A 27,189-nucleotide genomic window follows, 5' to 3' on the forward strand; every position below is an offset into this window, starting at 1 on the left:
GTCGGCTATCAAAATCTAAATATTGGCTCAGGAATGCGACAAACTTCCATGCATTCAAGGCTTCGTGGGGTGTGTAATTGATAGAAATTAAGTCATTTTTTGGGTGAACTATTCGTTTAACTAAAAGAAAAATCCAACAAAGTTAGGAAGTACAAAAGCATTGCTCATACCAGTGTAATGTCCTCCATGCATGCCACCGTGATGGTTGCACACAGCATAGAGGTCGTACAGGTAGTCCAGAGGGAGGCTCATGTCGTTGGGCTGGCCTGAGGGCTGGTTCCAGGCAGGCGGCCATGCCCCCAGGTTCAGGTTCCTCATGCTCTGGCTCCTCTTCACCACGTGGGGGGCCATGTCCAGTCCCGCCAGGGGGAAACGCACCAGAGTGGACAGCTTGTTCCTTCGCTCACCCACCTAGATATACAAAATGTTTTAACAGATTGTTGCTGTCAAGTGGAAACCTTGTATCGTATGTCCAGAAATGTTAAGTAACAAACTAACCTGTTCCAATGGATTCAGTGTAGAACATTATTTAATCACAAGCTCTTAGTTACCTTGTAGCTCTTACTCACTCCAAGCATAAATTGTGGCTTCAACCCGTTGAGGCCTGATTCTAAAAATGTCTTCTAAATACTAACAGTTTTCTGAAAAACGAATTCTTCTATATCAGTGGCGCTCAAACCTTTTCATGACAAGGACCCCGAAAAGGATTTGCATTTGGCTGCGGACCCCCATCGCAAAATATTTTGTTTCAGGGACCTCCAGAAGCAAAACCTTTAGTTTAAAATCTTTTGCTTATATCAGATCTACAAGCTCAAAGCTATGAGCTTGCATATCCGCTATTAGAATAGCCAAAGTATAAAATAATGTTTATAATGACACAATGATGCTTTCCCAGTTTGAAGGGGTTTGTACCTGTCTGAAGCGCTTGAGATGAAGGATGAGGATGTCAGGCAGAGTCCACAGACTCATCTTCACCATGCCCTGCTGGAGCTGCTTACAGTGAGGGCACTTCCAAGCATCATCTGGTGCAAGCTGAAATGAATGGATGTCATATTTTGCATCAGACAGTAATGTTCTGTACAGTGTCTTTGTGATGGCTCAATACACAAAGCCACTGAAAACCACTTGACCAGATGCATAATCATAGTGACTGTGACTCCAATTTCAATAAGGGAGTGCAACTCTGTATGAATCATTGTCCTTCTGTTGTATGAATCATTGTCCTTCTGTTGTTGGAGACCATGTCTATCCTTATGAAAAAGGAGAATTAAAACAAACTAAAACGGCATGGCTCATGTGCTCTTCGCGTGGCCAGCCCGTGACATCAGTCATTTATGACGTCCGTCGTCTATGACGTGTCTGTAATGTATGACTCCAAATTTGTCAAGGTTTCTGCCCGATCTGAGACCCATTGACAAGTATAAAATAAGGATTGCACCTGTGCAAAGTGAGTCCTTGTATGGGCCGTTCTGTCCGTGACGATCAGTTACTTTATGTATGTGTGTTTATGTGTACGAGCACGGATCTCCATACATGGAGATCCGTACTAAACATTCCGTACTAATACAGACAGAGTGAAATGTAGAAGCGTTTTGCACTGCTAAATATACCGGTAAGTCAAATATTTTAAAAAAAGTTTAAAACAATGTGAAAAGAAAATTAGCGTAGGTACATCTGTGGCCTACTGGAAGTGTGCATGGTGCTGAGCTGTTCAGTGGTTTGCAAGATTAGCTGCACGCAAGCATGCACAAACGTGCAAATAAGTCTTGAGCAATATTGACACTACAGGCTCACATACCATACAATAGGAGATCTGTGGTCACATCTAAAATCAATTTGCTACTAGAACAGAGGTGAAAACAGTTGGCTGACAATTGACAAACCTTGACTTTATACCGTCCCAATATGAAGGACTGCCTTAAAGTCTTTGCATTGTTTCTGCGATGTCATCTCTGCACTGTTTCCACCCAGTTTGAGCAACTACACAGCATTTAGCGTCCCCAGACACATCGATAGGCAGAGATCTCCGACCCTCTGGCCATGTGAGTATAAGGCCCAACAACTTGAAACTGAGCATTCCAGATGGTTGTGTGTGGGATGTTCAACTTTACCTGTTCTTCTTTGGTATAAAGCTGGAAACACTCGTCTAAAGTACAACTGTGCTGCTGCAGGTGCTGCTGTTGTTGGGTCCTCACACTCTCTGCATCCTTCACCACCTCTTCTTGGATGCTCCCAAATAGACTGGACACACACACACACACACACACACACACACACACACACACACACACACACACACACACACACACACACACACACACACACACACACACACACACACACACACACACACACACACACACACACACACAAACGCACGCATGCACACAGAGGGAGAAGGATAGAGATGGAATATTAGAGTAGCCTCCTAGATTACAATTTTATTTATTTTGAGCGTTCAATAAGTTAGTGTAAATACAATAAATGTTACTGTAACTGTAACTACTAGTCTGTGCCTACTGTAGATGGTATGTATGGATGATTTGCAAATATTGTCAGAATGTGGACAAATTCAGACCAGTGTGCATGAGGTCATAGAGACACCATGTGTTCTCTATGACCTCATTCTCTAAATCTACACATTTGTATTGTATGTTTTTTCCACGCGCAAAATCGGACCCTGCGTGCAAAGGCCTTAATACTTAAACCCCATTTGACCAACCTAGCCTACCTATTACTCTGTGAAGCCACGCACCAGACCATGACACAGTCCACCCATAGACCTAATACCAACCATTGTCATCATCCACCACACACTCTCATCGTTACAAATAGATGAATTAACACTGGTTTGTTTGCTTCAGAGCATGACGTGTGCACTTACATGCGTGCGTGCGTGGGTGGGTGTGTGTGTGTGTGTGTCTGTGTGTGTGTGTGTGTGTGTGTGAGTGAGAGAGAGAGACATTCTCACCACTCTTTAATCTTGTTGTCCCACTCGATGACCAGCTTCACATGGGGAGGTCCCCCTGCACCACAGAACTTCAGCGCTCTACAAACAGAGAAAAAAAACAAATACACTTAAATTAGCGTTTCTTTTATTGATTGTAAATATGTCACAATCAGTACTTGTCAATATGTCAGTTAAATGTCCTCTCTAAATCACAAGTGTGTATGTTCTCTCTGGGGCAATTGGTCACAAAGTCACTTGTTGACCTAAGTGCTGTGTACTGTCGGTTAAAAATCATTCAAAACAAATAAAAACCACGATACAATATAAACATAATTAAAATACAACTAAACATGAGTACAAATCTCTAGCTGTGTTAAAAGCCAGGGAATTAAAGAGAGATTTAAAGACGGGTAGTGTGGGAGCCAGCCATGATACTGGTAGCACAGTTTGGTAGCTACAACTGAGAAGGCTCACTCCCCACTTTGCTTATCCTCTGGAGTCTGTCTGGCATTTTGTTTTATAATGCAACTTGGGTGGGATGGCCGGCTTGGAAGGATTAAGCCTCGTCTTAACTCATATGCTGCCATTTAACAATACCTTCGTACTCTTTAACTGCCATTCGTCTCCATAGACTTCCATGTAATTCATAGTGCACGGATCATGCACACCCATGCCTAGATAATGCACCACGTGTGTCCACATTGCTCACAGCTTTCAAACAAAAAAATCCGAATGGAAATCCGTTCAGGCATTCATGAGATAGCAGCCATTATGTTTTACACTGTTGTGAGCTTGGAGGTCTGCTACCTGAGTTGTATGGGGGTTGTATGGGGGTTAAAAAGCAATTTCGCGATCGCTATCATGCCTACTAACGTTTTTGGGGTCCCAAAACATTTTTTGAAAAAAAATTTTTTTTGATTTTTTTTTTTTTTTTTTTTTTTTTTTTCAAAATGGCGGAAATTCTCGGGTTCCTCGGGCGTGGCAGGGAGGGACATCACGAAATTCTCGGGTTCCTCGGGTTTGGCAGGGTATGGACGACAGGTAGGGATTGGTCAGCTGACCTCAGTGATCTTGATGGGACATATCACTTGAGAAGATCAGAGATATAAACTGGTGCCAGTACATTTAAAGATTTAAAAACAAACAAAACTAGAGGGTGCAATTCTGGGAGTCGTGAGGAGTCGTGTCAAACAATAAAACTCTATGGAATCCATCAACAGGTTGTGGGGTCCCTGATACATCTCTCTCAACTAAGGGGTCCCTGGCCTGAAAACGTTGAAGACCCCTGGTTTAAAACATAATGTTACCGTCATCATGTGAGAACCCACCAGATGTTGGTAGACAACCTATTTTCCCAACCTACGTATAATGTAAGAAATACTATACTATATTTCTGCTGTTAGTCTCCACTGTTGAATCTCTCCATCTGTTTGCAAATAATACTTAGTTCGGTTCTCAGTCTGTCCCTCCTGTCGCTTCTTCCATCTGTAAGTGTCTGCTCAATCAATCTATTTTTCTTTATTTCTGCTCTTATACCAGATTTGTGATTCAAGGACGTGCCAGATCTTTCTCTCTCCTCTGTCTCGAGTTCTACAACGTGCCAAACAAAAGAATGAATAAGATACTCATCCACCAAACATCCCTTGCAACATCCCATAACTTCCAAGGTCTCTTCTGCAAAGTTTCTCGGTTTATACTTTATAGTGTGAGCAGCACCCACTTGAGACGTTTTACATAAGGGATATTATATTATTTACTATTGCAGATCATATTTTTTTAAATAGTTCACTGAAATGAATGGCATGATGGAAATGTATGTTTTTTATGGACCTTTACAATAAGAGCTACTGTATGCTGTGCATCTATGACGTGACATTGTTATTCAAGGTACCGGTAGGTGATGTGGGTCGTTAATCTCTTTATTAGTGGGCTCTATAAGTTGCTTTGGATGTCCAGCAAAAGTTCAACTATTGTATATATTGAGATGTGCAAGATGCTACATACAATGTGTCACTATTGGGTCTTGCGACTCGAGTCACTATGAGTGACAATGATATTCCATACTGCTTATAATTGCCTAAAACATTAACTTCCAAAAAATGCAATATATCATGAATGCAACATTCAATCAACCTCAAATTCATATCGCATGTTGAGGGGCCGCTATAGAGCGCACCTCCAAAAGGGCTTTCACTTCTGCCCATACAGATGCACCACAAATGTGGAAAATTAACCACACGTTGTAGAAGGGCTGCAACCCATGACTGAGATAGCCCTGGGTAGGTTGTATGACTGTATATCAGGGGTCTTCAAAGTTTTCACGCCAGGGACTCCTTAGCTGAGAGAGAGATGAAGCAGGGAACCCCTCTACATATTATATAAATGTGTGATGCAGATTTTCATCGATTTCATAAATAGATTCATAGACTTGTTTGACAGCACTGTCATCAGTCTATGTTGGATTCATGCTTTTAGTTATTCTATACTTGGTTTGCTCTTTTTAACCTCTACATCTAACCTAAAATAGCCGATCTACAAGCTCTCAACGCCTCGCAGCGTGAGGCTTTGAGAGCTACCAGTAATATGTAGATCTGCTATTTTTGGCTAAAGTTCTCCTCAGAATAGGGATGCGTGTGTTCAAGTTGTTAATTTAAAATAATGATCCTATCACAAAGATTTGTTGGCCCCCCTGTAGTAACTCTGAGGACCCCCTAGGGGTCCCTGACCCCCTGTTGAAGACCCCTGCCGTATATTATCACTGTGCATGAGCTCTATATTACTCTTTTTGTGTGTGTGTGTGTGTGTGTGTGTGTGTGTGTGTGTGTGTGCGTGCGTGCGTGCGTGCGTGCGTGCGTCCATCCTACCTATCAACTGCAGGGTGGTGTAGTGGCTTACTGTCCTGTGGTGACAGGTAGCTGTAGGCTGCAGATCCTCCCACCACTCTGATCTTAAACAGCATGCCAGCGTTCTGCGGGCAACACAAACTGACATGGTTATTATGACAGCATAATAGTACTGTATGACACGTGCATGCTGAATCACTGTGACTGGGCTGAGGCAGTGTGCTGCTGTGAAAGCAGCATGTACTGTACGAAGACCTGGAGAGAACTCACAGAAAAGTTCATCAAAGTTTGTTGCAAAAGTATTTAGACTAAAATTCACAATCAGTTGCAAATGGTACACAGGGTTCCCACACATTTTTACCAATTTATTTTCCAAAACGTTTCCAAAACTTTTCCAGAATATTTAACCCGATTTCCAGGACTATATAACAATAATTCAGCTCAATAACGAGTCGCTTACTCCTATGCGCAATGCCCAAAGACAGGTAGTGTATGCCTGTGGTTCTCAACCTTTTCAGGCCGTGACCCCAGAAATAATCATATTATTAATCAGAGAGTTGAGGAATTTTGTATAACACGGTTTTATTGTGAAAGATCTGCTATTTTCACAATTTCTGCCTCTAATATTTGACAATTTGGCCAATGTTTAATTTGTCATTTCAGTATTAACAAAATCAATAACCAAAGACAATGCATAGCTATTTTTTCCAGGACCTTCCAGGACCCTTGAACAATTCCAAAACCTTTCCAGTACTGGAAAAATATTTTTCTAATTTCAAAATATTTCCAGGAATTTCATGACCGTGGGAACCCTGGGTACACTGAAATATGGCTTTGCTAAATTGTATTTAACGAGGCTATGTGCCGTATTTTGGGGCAAGTGCACTGGCTTGAGGTGTACAGCACATGGGTGAATTAAGAGTTATCTGAGGCAACGACGGTGGCAAGTTTTACAGTGTCTGTGTGTATGCAGTGAACCAATGTGGGAGGAGATGTTCAGTGTGGTTTGCAAATCAGCAGCACACAGCAATTATTCTGTTGGCGAGGACTGCAATTTTCACCATTCTCCGCCTGTCTGCTTGGACCAGGTCAACCGCATTCCACTTTTGTGCAATTGTCAAGACTTTATTGGTGGAGGTGCACCCAGATAGATGCCTCTAAAACAAGGGTTCTCAAACCTTTTTAGGCCGTGACCCCCAAAATAAACATATATGAACTGGGGACCCCCAACCTGACAAGCACTTGGAAATGTAGGTATTACATTTAAAATATTATGAAAATAGCAGATCTACATGCTCACAACGCCTCACAGTGCGAGGCGTTGTGAGCATTTAGATCTGCTATTTTCACAATGTTCACCTCTTGCTTGAAAATCCTTAAATTGTCACTTTATAAATGTGCAGATACCCTGTATACACTTATGTTCGTTTGTTTACGTTGAGTGAGATTTTTTTTTTTTTGCATGCATAAGCGGGATGCACAGAAAAACTATAATAAAACCTTGTGTCTCTGACGTGGAATTGGACGTGCGCATGCACGGAAGTGAATCGTGATACGGGTTGTGATTTCTTTTTTTTTTTTATCAAGGTCTTTTTATTATTATTTTCCTTTTTTCTTAATGCAAACAAACATGAACATACAAATACAAATCCCCACCCAGCCACCCCACAGACCTGTAACAAGAAAAGAAAAACACATGACAAAGACAAGGAAAAGAATACAAAACAAAAGTAAAAAGAAAACTAAAATAAATATAATTGCACTATGTTGCAGATACAGTTTCTGCCTTCATGCTCTCTATGAATGACATGAAAGGTTGCCAGGCTATGTCAAAACTTTCAATGGATCCCCGACGGGTTGTGATTTCTAATTGAATTGAACGTTAATTTAGATTCATTTTCATTTCGAATCGAGAATCGTGACAGCTGTAAGATTATATTGTGTTATATGTGATATGTAGTGTTATGTTTGTTGTGGACCCCAGGAAGAGTAGATGTACTTTCCGGTGGCAGCTAACGGGGACCTGAATGAATAAAGAATAAAGAATACCTTCCCCTGGAATCGTCATCCCACTAACCTGCACAAACGTGCGCCTGAAAAGAAGTGGTTTGAGTGGTGCGACGTGAATGCAGCCCATTTACCATTTTATTAGGGAGAGGAGAGCAGAATTAGGTTACTAATGTGTTCATTCTGAAGAGGCCTATGTCAGAGAATCGGAGCTGCAGCTGAGCATAGAGAGTAATAAATTAGCTAGTTAATAGGAGCCTAAAGCAGCAAATGAAAATGGTGCAATCTTCTTTTTCTCCTTTAGGAGCCTGGGTGAGTGTTCATGTAAATGGACTTATCTTTGGCTGGAATATAATGAAGCAGACTAGACCAGACGCTTGGCGTTAATGAGTTATTACTCAAGAGTTCTGCAAGGTTTTGAAGGAACTTCAGAGACTTATTTGAAAACATGAATAATGGTGGATTCACCACTGGTTTGACTTGTTTCAAAGGTCACTTCACATTTCTGTATAGCCAACAAAGTGAGGGGGGGGGAGAGAGAAGACGCCAATTTGAATAAACTAATCCCTTGATAATTAAGTCTGGAATAAAATACATATAAAGTTCATACACAGTCCAATGTCAAACATGTAGTACACTATGATACTGTAACAACCAATAACTGTTTTATAAAGCATTATTAATGTCCAAGTTCGGGATATGGGATTTTTTGTCTCGGTTACGGCCCCTGCAGACAATGGGATCTCTCTCTCTCTACATATTATTCCCAGATGGAGACGACTGGATCATCACCTAGCTGGATCATATGTAACGCAGTAACGCAGCCCTTTACATCAAAGTAACTATAACAGTGTGGGAAAAGGACCGTGTTACGTTATTAGTTACAGAGAAAAATAGTTTTGTTACATAACGCTGTTACTTAGTAACACGTTATTCCCAACACTGCTAATTTATGCAGAATGTCCTATTTCAAGTTTTCAAATGCATACAAATCGTATCGCAATCGCAGCTCACATCATATTTGACTCTGAGATGTAGTGGAGTAAAGTACAAATACCTAAAAATTGTACTTAAGTAAAATGTACTTAGTTACTTTACACCACTGCTAAGTATACATCAGGCTTAAGGCTCACCCAGCTGTCAACTACTTCAGCTAAACTATACAGGCTTGTCGAGAGCTTAATCATATGGGTGGGGAAGATGAAGACGAATCATGACAGTATAAATATATGAATCATGACAGCATAAATATATGGGAGACAAGCATGTAATCCAAATCTCCTAATCATAGCAATGTACTGTGATGACGAAATGACATGGTAGGGGTGTTACCTGTCTGACAATAACATAACATATTATAATTGGCCTCTCATTAGCTCAATCAACAGTAATAGAAAAGTACGGCCTGTTGGTGTTTCAGTATGGTCACAAACCTGGCATACAAGCCCATAACCAGTAAGACTCCCTAATCGGGAGATAAGCGACCGTAGGTCGCTTATCTCCACAAATAGGGCCAAAATTTGTTTTTCCAAAATCTTCCTGATCCATGTTGATGGCATGAGTGTAGACATGCTGTGTAGTGATTTTCGTGATTTTAGGGCAAAATCTGTAGGAGCAGTGTCCAAAAATGTGTTTTTAGAAATCGGCCTGAAGGTGGCGCTATATGGGACAGATTCATGTTGATGGGATGAGTGTAGACATACTGTGTAGCGATTTGCGTGATTTTAGGGCAAAAACTGTAGGAGCAGTGTCCAAAAATGTGTTTTAAAAATCGGCCTGAAGGTGGGGCTAGAAGAGGGCCATGTGAGAAATGAGGGGTGGGGTCTCCGCGTTGCCTTGGCGGACGAATAGGTACCGGCCCCGGCTCTCCCGGACGCTCCTAGCCCGAGTTACGGCATTTTATGTGAGCTGCAGTGGAGTGGGTCCTCCACTGGGGGCTCCACCACTTTTGCATCCGTTCTGGAGCACCAGGAGTGGGTGGTCCCCAGGAATTCCCCGTGAGCAGCCCCGTTGGGGTGGTCATTTGGTCATTTTTGCACATTTGGTCATTTTTTACACCTGGGGGTCCCCCAGGGACCTGGAGGTCCCTGAAGCTCCGGGGGTCCTTGGAGGTTGTAGTTTGGCAGGTAAGGAGTGTGTGTGCAAAATTTGGCATGGATGGGGGCAACGGTTGTGGAGATATGAGCAGGGCAAAAGTGTGACGTGTGACGTGTGACGTGTGACGGACGGAGAGACAGACAGACAGACAGACAGCCGGTGGAGGTTTCTGTAGTAAATGCGACCTACGGTCGCATACAGAAACCCCAAATAGGGCAAAAATGTGTTTTTCCAAAATCTTCCTGATCCATGTTGATGACATGAGTGTAGACATGCTGTGTAGTGATTTTCGTGATTTTAGGGCAAAATCTGTAGGAGCAGTGTCCAAAAATGTGTTTTTAAAAATCGGCCTGAAGGTGGCGCTATATGGGACAGATTCATGTTGATGGGATGAGTGTAGACATACTGTGTAGCGATTTGCGTGATTTTAGGGCAAAAACTGTAGGAGCAGTGTCCAAAAATGTGTTTTAAAAATCGGCCTGAAGGTGGCGCTAGAAGAGGGCCATGTGAGAAATGAGGGGTGGGGTCTCCGCGTTGCCTTGGCGGACGAATAGGTACCGGCCCCGGCTCTCCCGGACGGTCCTAGCCCGAGTTACGGCATTTTATGTGAGCTGCAGTGGAGGGGGTCCTCCACTGGGGGCGCCACCACTTTTGCATCCGTTCTGGAGCACCAGGAGTGGGTGGTCCCCAGGAATTCCCCGTGAGCAGCCCCGTTGGGGTGGTCATTTGGTCATTTTTGCACATTTGGTCATTTTTTACATCTGGGGGTCCCCCAGGGACCTGGGGGTCCCTGAAGCTCCAGGGGTCCTTGGAGGTTGTAGTTTGGCAGGTAAGGAGTGTGTGTGCAAAATTTGGCATGGATGGGGGCAACGGTTGTGGAGATATGAGCAGGGCAAAAGTGTGACGTGTGACGTGTGACGGACGGAGAGACAGACAGCCGGTGGAGGTTTCTGTAGTAAATGCGACCTACGGTCGCAATTACTAGCTGGCAAGAGAGTATATTGGGTTGCCTAGACATACAATAATGACACCCTACACCATCTGCACTGTATGTCTCCCGATTGGTATTGCATTTATCTAATTAGTTGCCTTTTCCCCCATTGTAATTAATTAAATGTAATCTGTTTGGTGATTGAAGCCTATCAGCTCTCACCATGTTTTGTGTTTTGTGATTTTTATGTACTTCAGGCAACTACACAACCTCCCCCATAAAGAACGTGCACAATGGTAGTTATTTCATTGGTTCTGTGCACTGCTACTTTGAAACTGTGTGAGTTGGTAGAGGATGTCCAATAGTGGGCGGCAGTGGCTCAGGAAGCACTGGTTCTCAAAGTGGGGTCCGGGGACACAAAATAGTTTCAGATGGGGGTCCGCGACCAAATACAAATTAATTTAGGGGTCTTTGACATGAAAAGGTTTGAGAAGAACTGCTGTAGAGTGGAGATCCCTGGCTCCTTCTGTGTCCATGTGTCCTTGAGCAAACTGCTACCTGACCGCCACTTGAGCGATTTGAGCTTCTGATGTTGGGCATGTTCAGTTCGTATATGAGCACATCTGCTGATTTGCACTGACACTGCTCACCACAACTTGAACTTACAAGCAACTTCACAAGCTCACAAAGCCTTGTTTTGAACAGAGCTTAAATGAGCACTAGACAACATTCAGCCACTAGATGTCGCACTATATTCGACTACACCAAATTGAAATTGAAATCAACTCAGCAGTTGCTTGTTGCTCAAATGTCATTCATCATATCACAGAATGTACAGTAGACGTAAACATACCTATCAACGGACTGACAAATTATTAACATTTTATTAATATAATTTATTTAGTAATACTTTAAAAGCTCTGTGGATATAATATTTTCTTTTTATAATTCATGTTCATCTATATATTTCTTTTTATTGATATGACCTGTAAGTGATTAATGGATGGGGGAAAGTAAAAGCCATGCACGTAAAAACAGTTAATGATCTCTGAGCAGTTAACCCATGATTAACCCAATTAAAACGGGTACACATTTTGTGTATCATTATTTTATGCTTTAACTATTGAAAAATAGCAGATATACAAGCTCACAGCGCTGCGAGCTTGTAGATCTGCTATTTTTGAAAAATCGGAATGCGTCTGTGTAATTTGAGGTTAAATGTGAACACTAGAACTATACTGTAGACCCCTGGACTCCAGTATACCTGAGCCTGGGACCCGTTGAGCATCAGGTAGTAGAGCTTGCTGAGGATGCTCTGCTGCAGCTGGTCCCAGGAGACAGCCCTCTCCTCGTGCATCAGGAAGGGAGGACCAAACCTGAGAACGGCACAGTGACAGAAGGAGGGCGGGAAACAGAGCGTTCACTTTGACTGCTAGATTTTAGATTTAGATTTAGTCGTGGTCTTTTGAATAAAATTACATATTTTCGTCATCTGAAATGTTTCTGCTTTTAGTCTAGTTTTGGTTTCTAGTTTCTAGTTTTGGACTTGAGTATAAGGATTTACTGTAGTCGTAAGCAATTTACCCCGAGTGAGAGGACATTATGCTCTCATAATGTCCGCAGTGATGGTGTTATCGGACGAGGCGCAGCCGAGTCCGATAACACCATCACTCAGGACATTATGAGAGCATAATGTCCGACCCCGAGTGGTAAATAGCTTTTCTACCATACATTTCCCGTATACATGAAAGAAAACACATAGTTGTAACTTGCAAGGATCTTAAGTTACAATCATTATTGCCTATAAAACTTCCGCGAGACAGCAGATAGTTCCACAAACAACATCTTCTACTCACCAACAGATGGCGCCAACTCCATACTAATCCATGCGTCTAGCTTACAGCTAAGCTAACGTCAGTTAGAAGTACCGTTCCGGCCGTAAATAGAGGCTGTTCGCTTCCAGAAAGGCATAGGTTCAGAGAAAAGGGGCTTTAAAGTTGGCGGATTGCATTGGATCCAAATAAATCGGCGACTATAGCATGCACGTTAGTAAACATAGGACCGTTGCCACCGTCATTTGTTGGTTGGGGGAAAGGACCTCCTGAAGTCCCCGGATGTACACTGAGGCGCATTGATCTCGGACACACAACTTTGCGGCAGTTGTCCTCTGATAACCTCCGGAATTTAGCCAATCAGAATCCAGTATTTGAACACGTGACTCGAAAAAGTGGTAGAAGACTGAATCTACAGTTGATTTAGTTGACAAAAATCTATTTTGGCAGGCCTTGATGGCAAAAGTAGCTGTTCTACAACTCACAGCGCGCTGTAGACGCGGTGTGAGATTGTATCGGCTATTTTCGGCCACGCAACCAAGCATAAATAACTTGTCTTAGTTCTACTGGATCTCTTCTCTACTAGTCCCTCCATAACATTTTAGTATATCACTGTGATGTCAGGGGAACCACAATCACAGAATCCCTTTTATGCCCATATATGGAGATCCCTGATTCATGGAGATATCCCTGTTTGTAAAACCAGCCACAAAGATATGGGCTGTGTTGGCCATATATGGATTCTGTTAGTGTGGTATGTGGCCGATGTGGCCTCCATACAGTATATGGGCATTGCCATATGAGGTCAGATGGCAAAGACAGTGCAAAGTTCGTCAGTGAAAAAAAAAAGGTCGACAAACATTTATCGTCACAGTTTTAGTCGACAAAATCAACACTGAAACAGAGGAAGGGAGATTGAGGAGGAAACGGTTGAAAGAGCGTGATATATAAGTACGTCATTATTTAATGTATGTCCTGAATCTTGAATAAACAAAACTGTGAAAAAGGAGAAAGGTAAAAATGAATACACCTGTGCCAGTGAAACACATTATCTAATGTGTGTACTGTGGCAGCCTGGCTGGCAGGTTGCTGGCAGGGTGTGGTCTAGTCTAAGCAGTGTCTGCCAGCCAGGAGAGGGGTGAGGTTCACCTGCAGCAGGTCAGGTAATCAGGTCAAGGTAATTAGCCTGGTGCACAGTGTGTATTTACTGTAGGTGAGCCAATGCTGTTGCTCTGGGTCCTGGCATGGCTCCACACTCTCTGGGAGCAGGCCAGGGAGAGAACGCTTGCATTGAGGCTGTATATCGTCATCGTCGGGCAGAAACCTCGTATCTCCAAGTTTCAAACGTGTACGTTCTTTCGCAAAGCAAAGCCCTGCTTCATCATACAAGGCCGTCGCACAAAAGTAGTGAAAACAGCAGATCTACAAGCACACAACGCCAATGTAGATCGGCTGTTTTCACTCATTTAAATCATTTTTAAAATGATAAATACAAAAGGAATGGTTTTGGAGATACAAGGTTTTCACTCGACAACGATATGATGTATTTAGTGTTTGTTTACTCTGTTCATGCTGTGAGACCGTGTTTAATTTCACTCAATAACTGTGTTTATGATTTTTCAGTTACGTACGGCCATGGACCGAGAGCATCTTTGTTCGTTATCTGGAAATGAAGCAGTGGTGGTATATTTTGAGGTATTTTTACTTTCTTGAGTATTTACAATTTTCAATACTTTTACTTCTAATCCTCTAGCTACATCTCAAGAGGCAAATATTGCACTTTTAACTTTTTTTGTGGAAAACTACTACAGTTACTACTGTAGTTACTTTGAAGAATTTGAATATTATAATGACAAAACATGCATTAACCAAATACTTTGGCTAATTGAAAATAGCTGAGGGACTAGTACATGCTCACAACACTTTGTGACACCTTGTGAGCTTGTAGATCTGCTATTTTCAAAAGATTCTTAAATATGACGAACCTGTGAAATGGGACATACTGCATAATGAGTACAGTACAGAACAATCATATTTTTTTGTGTACATATTTTGTTTCCTTTTGTACTTTTTACTCAAGTACATTTTGAACACCAGACTTTTTACTTACAGAGTAACAGAGTGGTTGATACTTTTACTTAAGTAAAAAGTGTCACAAAAGTGTCACCACTGTGATTACTTTCAGGTTACGCAAGGCCATGGACCAGCAGCACCTTTGTTCGTTATGTGGCAATAAAGCTACTATTCCCTGAGCTGTACTCGTGTCGTGTTCCCTCATTTGCCCTGGATTTGAGCTGAGTTCACAATCACGCACACGCTGGATATAGGAGTAGTTTCAATAAGGAGACAATCTTTGCAATCACTCAAACCATGCGAGGACGTCCTGACAGTATTTCAGTGTTGAAATTCGAAAATAATTCAGGCGTAGGCTGACGTTACTTCCGCAGAGTGCCATTTTTGGAATGTATTCATTTCTATTTCTTTTGCATATAATGTGAGCATGGGAATTTGCTTCATAAGCCAAATGAGAAACCCTAATAAGAATGGTTTCCGTTTAATTCAGCAAAACTCATTTATTATTCTTTTTTTAGTCCAGTTCATGGCACATTGGCACACTGCAGCTTCTAGTGAATAAGACGTTTGGGAGGTGCAGAAAGTTGAGGATGTTGAGACTATACTCATGGAATTCCTTATATTTGTTTAATATATTAAACAATCATGTTCAACAATACTTGATTTGCAGTGCCTCTCGAAATGGCATTATAATGTTGGTAGAGAATTGAGACACAAGATAACGCAGTAGTAAACATCTATGCCACTTTGAGCTGCATACAGTAACTATCATGATCAATCAAGCAGTCAGGTGATTTTCAGGCTTAGCAGGTAAGACTGGTAACACTGTATTAATGCATCAATGCTGCATCATGGACATGCACAGCCTCTGGGTTAATTCAAGGCTCAAGTCCCCTGAGCCGAGACAGCAGTGGCTTTCTTCTGGCAGAGTATATTACATTATTTACAAGGTTATTGGGAGAGAATCCATTGGCTGCTTCTAGACAGATAACATTCAAATTTCAGAATGATGGACCGTCCTACTAAATGGTTTAATTGTAATTGTTGATTGAATACTTTTAAGACAGAAATGTAAACACCCTGAGGTATAGTCAAACATAGAATTAAGTTGAAATACTTTAATTTTATTTTTACATTTAGTCCTCAGAAATCTTTTTCCCCTCTTTATAAATAGTATAACTATCAGTTAAATAACAAATAAAAAAATCGGTAAATATTAATAAAATAATGTATTGGTATTCACAAGCTACTATTATTGTAGAAAGTCAAACATTCATACATGCTCAGCCCTGAAGGGTTACCGATTCAATGGAAGATGGGAATGAATGGAAAGTGGAGGAGTTAAGAATTCAGAATCTCAACCAAAGACAGTGGTGTCTAAACCAGTGGTTCTCAAAGTGGATTCCAGGGACTCTGTAGGTTCCTTTAGGGGGGTCTAAATTGACCACTACAAGTCTGTAACTCTTCTGACAATGTACAAATGGAGAGTTAAGGGCAGACCTTGACATTTGAAGGTTTGAGAAACACTGATCTAAAAATGTATTGACAGGAAAGAGGCGGAGGAGGGGAGGGCATCAAGGCCACTGTGGTCTCAGGGCGTATCATCTTCAGCATGGCCTTCATGGCCTTGGAGAAATTAACTGCCCTGAATGGATGTGAGCTATAGTGTTTCGCAAAGTGCGTTGGGTGAGGATGGGGCCATTCATTATTTTCAATTAATCTGTGGATGAAGTCAAAGAGATCTGCCATTGTACAGTGAGTAGATGTTAGTTCTGCCTAAAAGGCTTGCCTAAATATTTAGTTAATTAATGATGCGTTATAACTAATTTATGTGGTGCAACAGCTCTCATTTTAGTCTTGACGTAGAAGGAATGCTTAACTAGGCTAAGTTTGAACTTATTGGGAGGTTTGTTGCAACGATCTCCTGATGTTTTTTTTAGTTGTTTAAAAAGATTGTTGCAGTTATACTATGAAAATCGGTAGATCCTGTCAGAGGGTAACGTCAGAGGCCGGGTCATCAGCACTGACGGTCAGGATCTGCCGGGTTTGATAGTAAATGCTCCCTACGGTTGCAAATACATAATAATGTGAAATATTCACATACAGTACAGTATATTGAGGGCCAATATCTCCCGATACAGCACTCCGAACACATCCATCTTCTTTAATTATTTACCATAACATGACAACTTAGCAACCGCCTTCAACACCGGGAGTCTTTTTGCTCTCTAATCATGATTATTATTGATAAAAATGTGGTATTATCACAGTATTACATTCAAGGTCATACTATACAGTGTTGATGGAAGCTAAAGGTAAACCGCAGCCCAACAGAGCCAATATCTCACATACGGTATAGCATAACCTTGAGCCTATTATTTTCACATCATTCTATGGACACAAGCACACATGCTATAAATGATTATTCACTGAACATAATGTGTATTGGTGCAGAAGAAAGAGGAAATGCACACATGGCATGTCTCCATACACAGACAGTGGGTGTACATTTTACATAACTGTGTGGACTCTTGGTTCTTGGTTTGTCATCAGAGCCCCATCTAGTAGTTGACAATTTCTCACAGTACCGGTATGTGCTGTGAGAGACACATTTCCCAGTCATTTCTTAGTCCATTACATGCACTCAAAGTTCTACAGTATTGAATATCCGTGAACAATATAAAGTTAAAACCATTGACATATTTAACAATATTAAAAATAATTGAAAATGTTAAATCGCATTAGTCAGGATATTATTGTATACAACAGTCAAAGACTGTTCCCATCGTGCCACGTTGCGAACTTGTACAGTAGATTGTCTATTTTCAAATAGAGGCATAATAAAATAGGGTCTTTAAACTTCTCCTAATTTAGCTGGAGACCCCCTGGAACCTCCTCAAGGACCCCCTCACCTTGAGAACCAGTGGCATATAAATCAGTGGTTCCCAAACCTTTTAGCTCAAGACCCAAAAGAGAAATCAGATGTTTGCCCAGGACCCAAATAACAGATCTAAATACAAATACAGATCTAAAAAGAACAAACTAGTGAAAATAGCAGATCTACTGTACAAGCGCACCACGTGCGAAGCGACGTGTTGTGAGCGTGTAGATCACGATCAAGAAGTTTATTTCTTAAACTTTTTATTCATTTATGGAAATTATTTTCTTTTACATTTTTTATTCATGAAATACTTAATTAATTTCAAATCCTCTGAAATATGTTTTTATTTTTTTCTTAAATGTAGGAAACAGATACAAAGGGGATATTGACTCCAAAATTGGAGCTGAAGGCTACGTCAGTACATTTCCCTGTCTTTGCTATACGCGTACTGTGTTTCACAAAATGTTTTCTCCAAACCACATGAGCTCATGGGTTGTTTGTGTAGCTTTAGGTATGATCCCCTGTAGCACACACAGGATAACGCTTGTCTGAAAAGGATGGAAAGTGCTTTATGTATGAGTTCACCCCAGGTTGCATGGGGAAATGATGCAATATACCTGTAGATGAACACAACCAAAACATTCAGGGATATTGCATAATGATGGATACGAGGAAGAGAGGAATACATTTCTTCTTTTTTTATATTCCAGATTTCTGATACAGGAGAAGAAGTACAGTATTAAACCATTAAAACCAGAAAGCTATTATTTAAAAAAAATTATGATAATAAAAAATAAATAAATATGTTGAGAACCACTGAACTGTTAGGATTCATAAGACATTTGTAGAATCAGCCGAAATGGGTTAAGCTACGTGGAACTCATACAAAAAACACAAATAGAACCAGCCATGGTTCTGTCAATAAAAGGATCATCGTTTGGTTAATCATGTTGCCTTTGTGTGCAGTCAGTGCACAAGGGAACCAATTTGCATAGCGATGTCTAGCCAAATTAAAATAAACCCTGGCGTCATCAGGTAAAACAGGAAAAACAAGGAGATTCGTCACGCTAGCTTCCTGCAGGCTCACCTGACAGCCTGCTGTCCACTTCCTGCTGTGTTACAAATGAGGAGGAGGACCTTGGAAGGACCGCCCTGGTGGAGGAGCTCTGTAGAGAGGGTTCCAGATGGAGATAACTTCTGACCCTCTGGCCTAGCGTAGGGAGATGAGGGGAGGCTGTGGTGGTACCCTGTGAGGAGAGGAGAGTTCTATTAAAGCATGTCTGCTACACAGTTAGTGTAGATAACTGACTATACAGCTAGCTTGGTTGTGCTAAGATCCTGCTGATACTATGTCTGCTGTGAGACTACAAAGATAACTAGAAGCAGTGCTCTTCCGAGCACAGGTCTCCACCAGGTCAGGCATGTAATGTGTTTTACATAAGTCGGCCTCCTGATGGCGCTATAAAAGGCTGATGTAAAAAATGCAGGGAAAAGGTTTTACCTTGGCCTCTAAGGAGTGCGCATACAAAGTTTGACACTAATCGGTGGAGTTATAGGTGAAAACATGAATCGGCCTGTTATAGCGCCACCATGAGGCTGATTTGATTTTTCTTAAGTGGCATTTATTCCTCTGCCTATTGGGAATGTGCATGCACAATTTCACCAAAATCGCACACTGCGTTCAGGATTTCAGGCATTTTATTCAAAACTGACCAATCCTGCAAACTTTGAAAGCCAGTTTTAGCCAATCAGGATGGAATATGGAAAATCTGACACATCCATGTCGATCACATGACTGTAGAGATACTGTCTTCTACTGATTTACGTGATTTTTGGACAAACTCTGTAGGAGTACTGGCAAAAGTTAGTTTTGCAAAAGTCGGCCTCCTGGTGGCGCTAGAACAGGCCCATGTGAAATATTTGGGGCAGAGGTTCTGAAATGGTGTCGAGGGAGTGTGTGTGCACAGTTTGGCAGCGACCGGGCCAACGGCGCCGGAGATTAGCTGGTAACGGACAAACGGACGGACGGACGGACGGACGCACGGACGGACGGACGCACGCACGGACGGACGGACGGAGGGGAAAACATACTCTCCCTCAGCCTTCGGCTGGTGGAGACAATTACTAACTAGAAGCAGTGCTCTTCCGAGCACAGGTCTCCACCAGGTCAGGCATGTAATGTGTTTTACATAAGTCGGCCTCCTGATGGCGCTATAAAAGGTTGATGTAAAAAATGCAGGGAAAAGGTTTTACCTTGGCCTCGAAGGAGTGCGCATACAAAGTTTGACACTAATCGGTGGAGTTATAGGTGAAAACATGAATCGGCCTGTTATAGCGCCACCATGAGGCTGATTTGATTTTTCTTAAGTGGCATTTATTCCTCTGCCTATTGGGAATGTGCATGCACAATTTCACCAAAATCGCACACTGCGTTCAGGATTTCAGGCATTTTATTCAAAACTGACCAATCCTGCAAACTTTGAAAGCCAGTTTTAGCCAATCAGGATGGAATATGGAAAATCTGACACATCCATGTCGATCACATAACTGTAGAGATACTGTCTACTGATTTACGTGATTTTTGGACAAAATCTGTAGGAGTACTGGCAAAAGTTAGTTTTGCAAAAGTCGGCCTCCTGGTGGCGCTAGAACAGGCCCATGTGAAATATTTGGGGCAGAGGTTCTGAATTGGTGTCGAGGGAGTGTGTGTGCACAGTTTGGCAGCGACCGGGCCAACGGCGCCGGAGATTAGCTGGTAACGGACAAACGGACGGACGGACGGACGCACGGACGGACGGACGGACGCACGCACGGACGGACGGACGGACGGACGGACGGAGGGGAAAACATACTCTCCCTCAGCCTTCGGCTGGTGGAGACAATGAAAGATCATTTTGTTGAACCTGTAATAACAATAAAAAGGAAGGAGTATAAGCACTATATTATCCAAGTACTTGTTCCAATTGGCATCAGCCTGCTTCTTTTTTTCTTTCTTTTTTTCATTTTACAAGGTTAGATCTGTTGCATAATTACCGATACCGATGTCATAAAAAAGTCAAATAATGGGCAACATATTGGCCAAACCGATTTACTGCTCAGTAAGGCTTTAATGCGGTCAGAGTTGCTTTGCAGGAACGGAATGGGCCAGGGTTTGGTAAAACGCCTTTTAGTTGACTAAAAAAGCGGCATATGCCAGCCAATTTCTAATTAACACAGTTTTTGTAATGTGATTCTGAAATATCTTCAAATTCCCATTATGGCAGAATGGTCCTTTGATTGTTATTTACCCTGTGGAGCTATAAAATGTATGACATCTGTTACAGACAGACAGTTGCAAGCACGGCATGCAAGCGTGCACGCAGGCACGCGCGTGCACACACAGACACATTTTGATTAATGGTGTGCAATAGCTGGGGGATGCAGAAGGCAGAGCCTCTTGCATCCCAGGAAACATAAACTTTGACATTATCAGAGGATTTAATTAAACAATGCTTGTTCAAACTCCACCACGCAATTAATCACTGCCACCTTCAAACGTTGCACGTACACAAACACACAAAGCAAACTTGGATTAACACACTCAGCATAGCACAAACAGAAACCACCGGTGAACAAACACTCCCTCACACCAGGCCATTTTGGAACTGAGCATTCTGTGACATCGTACCATGATATTGACAAAAAGAAGAAAAAAAACTGGAAAGGACAGAAAAGGATAGCGTCAGCGATTGGATTCTCTGTGACCAAACATGCCCTTTGGAAGAAAAAGGTATTCAAAAACAAAACAGACTGTTGAGGTTTTCCCCTCTTAGCCACTTAAGCCCTATATTTGTACGGATATTGACACTAGCAGATCTACAAGCTCACAATCTATAGCATTGTGACACGTTGTGAGCTTGTTAGTTGGTAGTTAGTATGAAAACCTCCACCGTCTGTCCGTCAGCCCATCAGTCCGTCCTTCACGTCACGTCACACTTTTGGCCCTACTCTTATCTCCGGCACCGTTGCCCCCATCCATGCCAAACTCTGCACACACACTCCTTGGCTGGCAAACCACAACCTCTGCCCCTGATTTCTCACATGCCCCTCTTCTAGCGCCACCATGAGGTTGATTTTTGCAGACAACATACATGCGACCTGACGGTCGCTTATCTCCCGATTAGGGAGTCTGACTGGTATATGCGCTATTTTTGCGATTCGGCTGCTACACAGATCTACAGTATTTTCCTGAACATTGTCTGGCCTTTTGTTGGCCTATTCATCTACCTGTCAATTAGTAGAATGAAGCCATGCACTTCATTTCACCCCAGACAGTTTACAGTACCACTTTAGGTCACGTACAAGGGCTTTAGAACATTCTTGCATGGATTTGTGGATGAATTTCCATATAGGCCTGATAATACATAGAAGAATTCCACTGAACCTTAAAAAAAAGAAAATCCTTTCTTTATGGGTAGCTTAGCGACTAAACAAAACCACTGTCCAAAATGTATGGGCTAGTGAATTGAGTCGTCTAGACCAGCTCATGAACAAACACTATAATCGCAGCGTGATTTTAGGGCAAAATGTGTAGGAGCAGTGTACAAAAATGTTTGATGTACAAAAATCAGCCTGATGGTGGCGCTATATGGGACAGATCCATTGATGACATGAGTGTAGACATACTGTGTACCGATTTGCACGATTTTAGGGAAAAATCTGTCCAAAAATGTGTTTGAAAAAAATCGGCCTGATGGTGGCGCTATATGGGACAGATAAATGTTGATGGCATGAGTGTAGACATACTGTGTACTGGTTTGCGTGATTTTAGGGTAGAATCTGTAGGAGCAGTGTCCAAAAATGTGTTTGAAAAAATCGGCCAGATGGTGGCGCTATATGGGACAGATCCATGTTGAATACATGAGTGTAGACATACTGTGTACCGATTTGCGTGATTTTTGGGCAAAATCTGTTGGAGCATTGTCCAGAAATGTGGTTGAAAAAATGGGACTGATGGTGGCGCTATATGGGACAGATTCATGTTGACGGCTCTCTTGGCGCCGCCGAGGCGGACGCGTGGGTACCGGCCCCGGCTCTCCCGGTCGCTCCTAGCCCGAGTTACGGCATTTTATGTGCGCTGCAGTGGCGGGGGTCCTCCACTAGGGGTGCGGCCACTTTTGCATCCATTCTGGAGCACCAGGAGTCGGTGGTCCCCGGGAATTCCCCGTGAACAGCCCCGTTAGGGTGGTCATTTGGCCATTTTTGCACTTTTTGGTGGCGGCGGAAGGGGTCCCTCGAGGTCCCTGGAGCTCCGGGGGTCCCCGGAGAGACTGACAGACTGACTGACTGACAGACTGACTGACAGACAGCCGGTGGAGGTTTTGGTAGTAGGTCGTAAATAAAATTATACAGTGTACACATCGAAAAGCAACACAGCAGAAAACAATATGTGAGATGTCTTCTTTTATTTTCCTTTATAAAGATCTCTATCGTTCAGAAATAGTGTTTGTTCATAAGCTGTCCAGCCGGTTCATAAGCTGTCCAGCCATCTCTCATAGCCACCAATGTTATTTCACAGAACTTCCAGTCTGAGTTGGCCATCTCTGGCCATCTTCAATAAGCTCTATGCACAGCAGCCATATTAGAAAGACATTGGACCACTTCCTTACCTACTTCCTTCACAGGTGTTACCAATGATTCTGATTAAGGCTCTGTTTCATTAGTGTAGCACAGTGGTTCTTAAAGGAGTAGTTCACCCCCCAAATGACCTAATTACTCACCTCATGGAGACTTGAGCTCAATATTTGTTTTAGTTTTTTGTCGCATTCCTAAGACAACTACCGGTATGTGATTGTAGTAAATTTACCCCCATTGATTCCGGATGGGGACCCAATCCGGAATCAATCAGGGTACATTTATTGTAATCAAATTGAACTGTTATTGAACTCAAGTCTCCATGAGGTGAGTAATCGATAGAAAAAAAGTCATTTTGGGGGTGAACTACTCCTTTAAAGGAGTAGTTTAAAGGAGTAGCTCACCCCCAAAATGTTTTTTTTTTTTTTTTTTTTACCTTCGACACCATTCTAAGCCAATAAATAATTTCAATGGGGGTACATTTACTATAATCAGAGGGTTTAGCTTCAGAGGAATCCTAGGTCCTGGCCAGGAACGCCTGACTCTGTCCAGACACCTGACTATGGCTGAACACATGGCAGACAACGGCAAAAACACCTGAACCGTCTACCGACAGTGAAATGACAGATAAGCTGAACAGCGGGGATGACAAAATGCACCTTCTGCTGCTGCTGCTGCTCCCCTTCTCACCTCTGGCCTTATAAATCCCTCTTCTTGGCTTTCCTTTCCTCCTCCTCGTCTAATCCCCTTTTGTCTGCTTCAATCCAGTGGTGGAAAAAGTACTCACATTTTTTACTTAAGTAGAATGATCAATACTGCCATGCAGAAATGCAGTTAAAGTCTGGTATTTGAAATTTACTTGACTAAAAGTACAAAAGTATTGGCATGTGGATCGGCTATTTTCAAATAGCCAATGTTTAAATAGGACTTAAGTGGTAAATGTATGTTTTGTAATAATAATCTAAATCTAAAAAGTAACTAAAGTTTTCAAATAATTGTAGAGGAGTAAAGCCTCTATCAGAGTCCAGGGTGAAGAGCTATTCACCGCAAATTTTAGGTGTAAAGCTATCCACCTAAAGTGAGAAAATAAGTGGAGGCCATCATAGTCAGTCACGGTGAAGTCCTATCACTGTGACTGACTGGTCTAGGTCGACCAATCAGTGAACGGGGTGATGGGCCGATCTGTCTGAAAGTAAAAATCACACCGGTGTGAACTGAGCGGTGGTTTACCCACCAACCCCCCCCCCCCCCCTCCCCTGGGGGGTGTGTGTGTGTGTGTGTGTGTGTGTGTGTGTGTGTGTGTGTGTTGATGCACAGGCCAGGCTAGACTCAACAGCACCTCTCTGGTCACCCAGGGTACTGAGGCTACATACACCAGAGGCTACAGACAGACAGACAGACAGACAGACAGACAGACACACACGCACGGATACACACACGGCCACGCTATGGAGACGGTGTGACCACCGCTCAAAAACAGAGAGATGTGTCGGGGTTCATGCTGGATAGCTCTTCACCGCAAGTAATGACGTAATGTTGCAGTTTTATGACTTAAAAAGACTACACCGCGGTGGATAGCTTATCACCGCGGTGCCTACTATGATAGGGGCTTAAAAGTACTTTATTTGCCTCAGAGGTGTAGTGGAGTAGAAGTAAAAGTATGGAAAAATGGAAATACTCCAGTGAAGTAAAAAATCCTCAAATTTGAAATGTATTTAGTTACGTTAAACACTGCTTCTATCCATCAATCTCCTGTGAAATAATCTCCCTGAAACCGCATCTTACTAACACGCAGCACCACTTCAGCACTGATACATCTATGACTGGAATGACGTCTAGTGTGGGGTAGTATCCTGGCAACAGCCACAACAGCAGGCATAATACCCATTTGACTAGGGCTGTTAACTCATCTAGTGCCAAAACCGAACATGTTCGGTTTATTAAAACGTATTAAGAAATACAAAAACCGAACATGTTCGTTTTTTTTTTTTTTGAAAAATCACATTTTGATCTTTAATCTGACAAAGATCCGTTGTTTTGCGATGTTGTCCATGTGCCTAGGACATCCAGTGAGCAAGTGATCACTTAGAATCCTCTATAAAATCAAGGATAACTGCCCATTTCTCTGCCTTTTATTGTATATTATACAAATGTATGGTTGATTTCTGTGGTGCACGCAGCACAGCACGGCTTTCGGCTCTGACAGCCAGAGGTGTCAATTGGGTATGAGAGGTGTCAATTGGGTATGGCAAGTTATGGCAGCTGCCATCCCTTGGCTACAGGGGAAATAATAAAATGTACTTTTCATTGTGTCTGTTGCTAAGGTATGGCAACATGACTGTTGTCTTGCATGCGCGTGAGGGCACGCGACCGTGCGTGGAAGACACCAGTCATGTTGCCATACCTTAGCTTTTGCTGAACTGACGCCACTGCTGGCAGCCCCCTCCCAGCTGGGAACTGCGTGTGAAGTTGAACTCGGATTGCTGGGAAAGCATTGTGGTCGCGTTCCGGTTTGAGGTTAGGGTTGGGGGGTAGGGTTCGTTTTAGTGTCGGGATACCTGCCTGTAGTCGGCTGCGGACCCCCGGAGTTTACTTTTGCTCTTCTGTGGATTTCACGATCAGCTTGGATATCAACTACGCTACGGCCGTTGAAGCTGGTGGACACGCATGCATATGGATACCAGGTACACTAGGCTACTAAACACAAGTGGGTTTCTAACTGACTGAATGAATGTAGGAGGAGATTGGATCGCACAGTGGCAGTGGAGTTGTTTTTTCTTTATTGTTGCATTTGCATGGATGAGAAACAAACGTTTCGCTGTGTGCGATCCATTCTACTCCTTCTATATGTTGATCTAAAGGGATACCGCACCAGTAGTCAGAGCGCGGTGGTAACCAAAACGTTTACTAACTGACTGATAATAATAATCATTGTATACTAGCACAGTACTGCACGCTGTTATCGCTAACGCTATGGACCAGAGCTATTGAGATTGATCCTGTTGAATTCACGTTTTTTTATACAAAAAAACGCATGGTTGACGCGGGTTTGTAGGTTGATCGCGTCAACCTGACTGAGACGTTGTAATATGTTCATTTGACTGCCAGGTGGCAGCATCGTTGTTTTGTTTTTTGTTTGGTTCAGATTGGATTTGTTTACACTTCTCAAGGCATGAACATGCAGGCTGTATATGCCGATCATTAGTATATATATATTGTTTTGAATAGGGGGCAGGTATTTATAAGAATTTATTCTTCTGCTTGCTCCTTTTCGTTCATGTGTGTGTACTGTAAAATATTGAAATTCTGAGTATAAATATAATATAACTGTAATGTACACTACATGTGCGAAACAAAAATAAATGAAATGAAATGAAATGTTCAAACCCCTGAAATGGCGGATCATACTGTACGAGTGTAGCCTACGTGGTTCACCCGTCCCCTCCCGCTCCTCCACAGTTCACTGGTGATCCATGAAAAGCCTAAGCTTATTTCCACTGGAAACCATTGAAGTATCTCATATAACATTGAATGACAGACAAATAGAACACAGGGGAACGTGAAATGATCCGTTCACTGAAATGAACGAGATTGCCTATCACTAACACAACGTGAGCTTGTAGATCTGCTATTTTGGCTTTGTCAGAACTTCTAAGTAGCAGGGGCGGCATAGCTCAGGGGTGGAGAAACCGTTATTAGAACACGAAGGGTTCCCGAAGGGTTCCCAGTTGGAATCCGGGTTCCCCCTGAGTTAATGTCGAAGAGTCCTTGGGCAAGACTCTGAACCCCTAGTTGCTCCTGGTTTTGATTGATTGATTGAAGACTTTATTTGACGTTTGCCTTGAGTAGGTTGGGCCTTCACTGCCTTGCATGGTTTCCTCTGCCACCGGTGTATGAATGTGTGCGTGAATGGGTGAATGTAATGCACAATCTATGTAAAAGCGCTTTGGATAAAAGCACTA

The 27,189-nt window shown here is 42.4% G+C and overlaps 1 protein-coding gene across 2 annotated transcripts in view; it reads right to left on the reverse strand.

Annotated features, from left to right (window-relative positions):
- The window catches only part of usp43a (ubiquitin specific peptidase 43a), a 123,306-nt gene that overhangs the window by 7,634 nt on the left and 88,483 nt on the right, over positions 1–27,189 (reverse strand). For both annotated transcript variants that reach the window (XM_080721466.1, XM_080721465.1), the window contains exons 7-13: positions 18,702–18,861; positions 12,093–12,204; positions 5,815–5,918; positions 2,972–3,049; positions 2,112–2,241; positions 913–1,032; positions 171–411 (exon numbers count right to left, since the gene is read on the reverse strand). In XM_080721466.1, coding sequence (XP_080577592.1) covers positions 171–411; positions 913–1,032; positions 2,112–2,241; positions 2,972–3,049; positions 5,815–5,918; positions 12,093–12,204; positions 18,702–18,861 — 945 coding nt within the window. The remainder of the gene's footprint in view (positions 1–170; positions 412–912; positions 1,033–2,111; positions 2,242–2,971; positions 3,050–5,814; positions 5,919–12,092; positions 12,205–18,701; positions 18,862–27,189) is intronic.

The sequence above is a fragment of the Nannobrachium achirus genome (assembly GCF_963921795.1).
Source record: "Nannobrachium achirus genome assembly, chromosome: 3".
NCBI lineage: Eukaryota > Metazoa > Chordata > Actinopteri > Myctophiformes > Myctophidae > Nannobrachium > Nannobrachium achirus.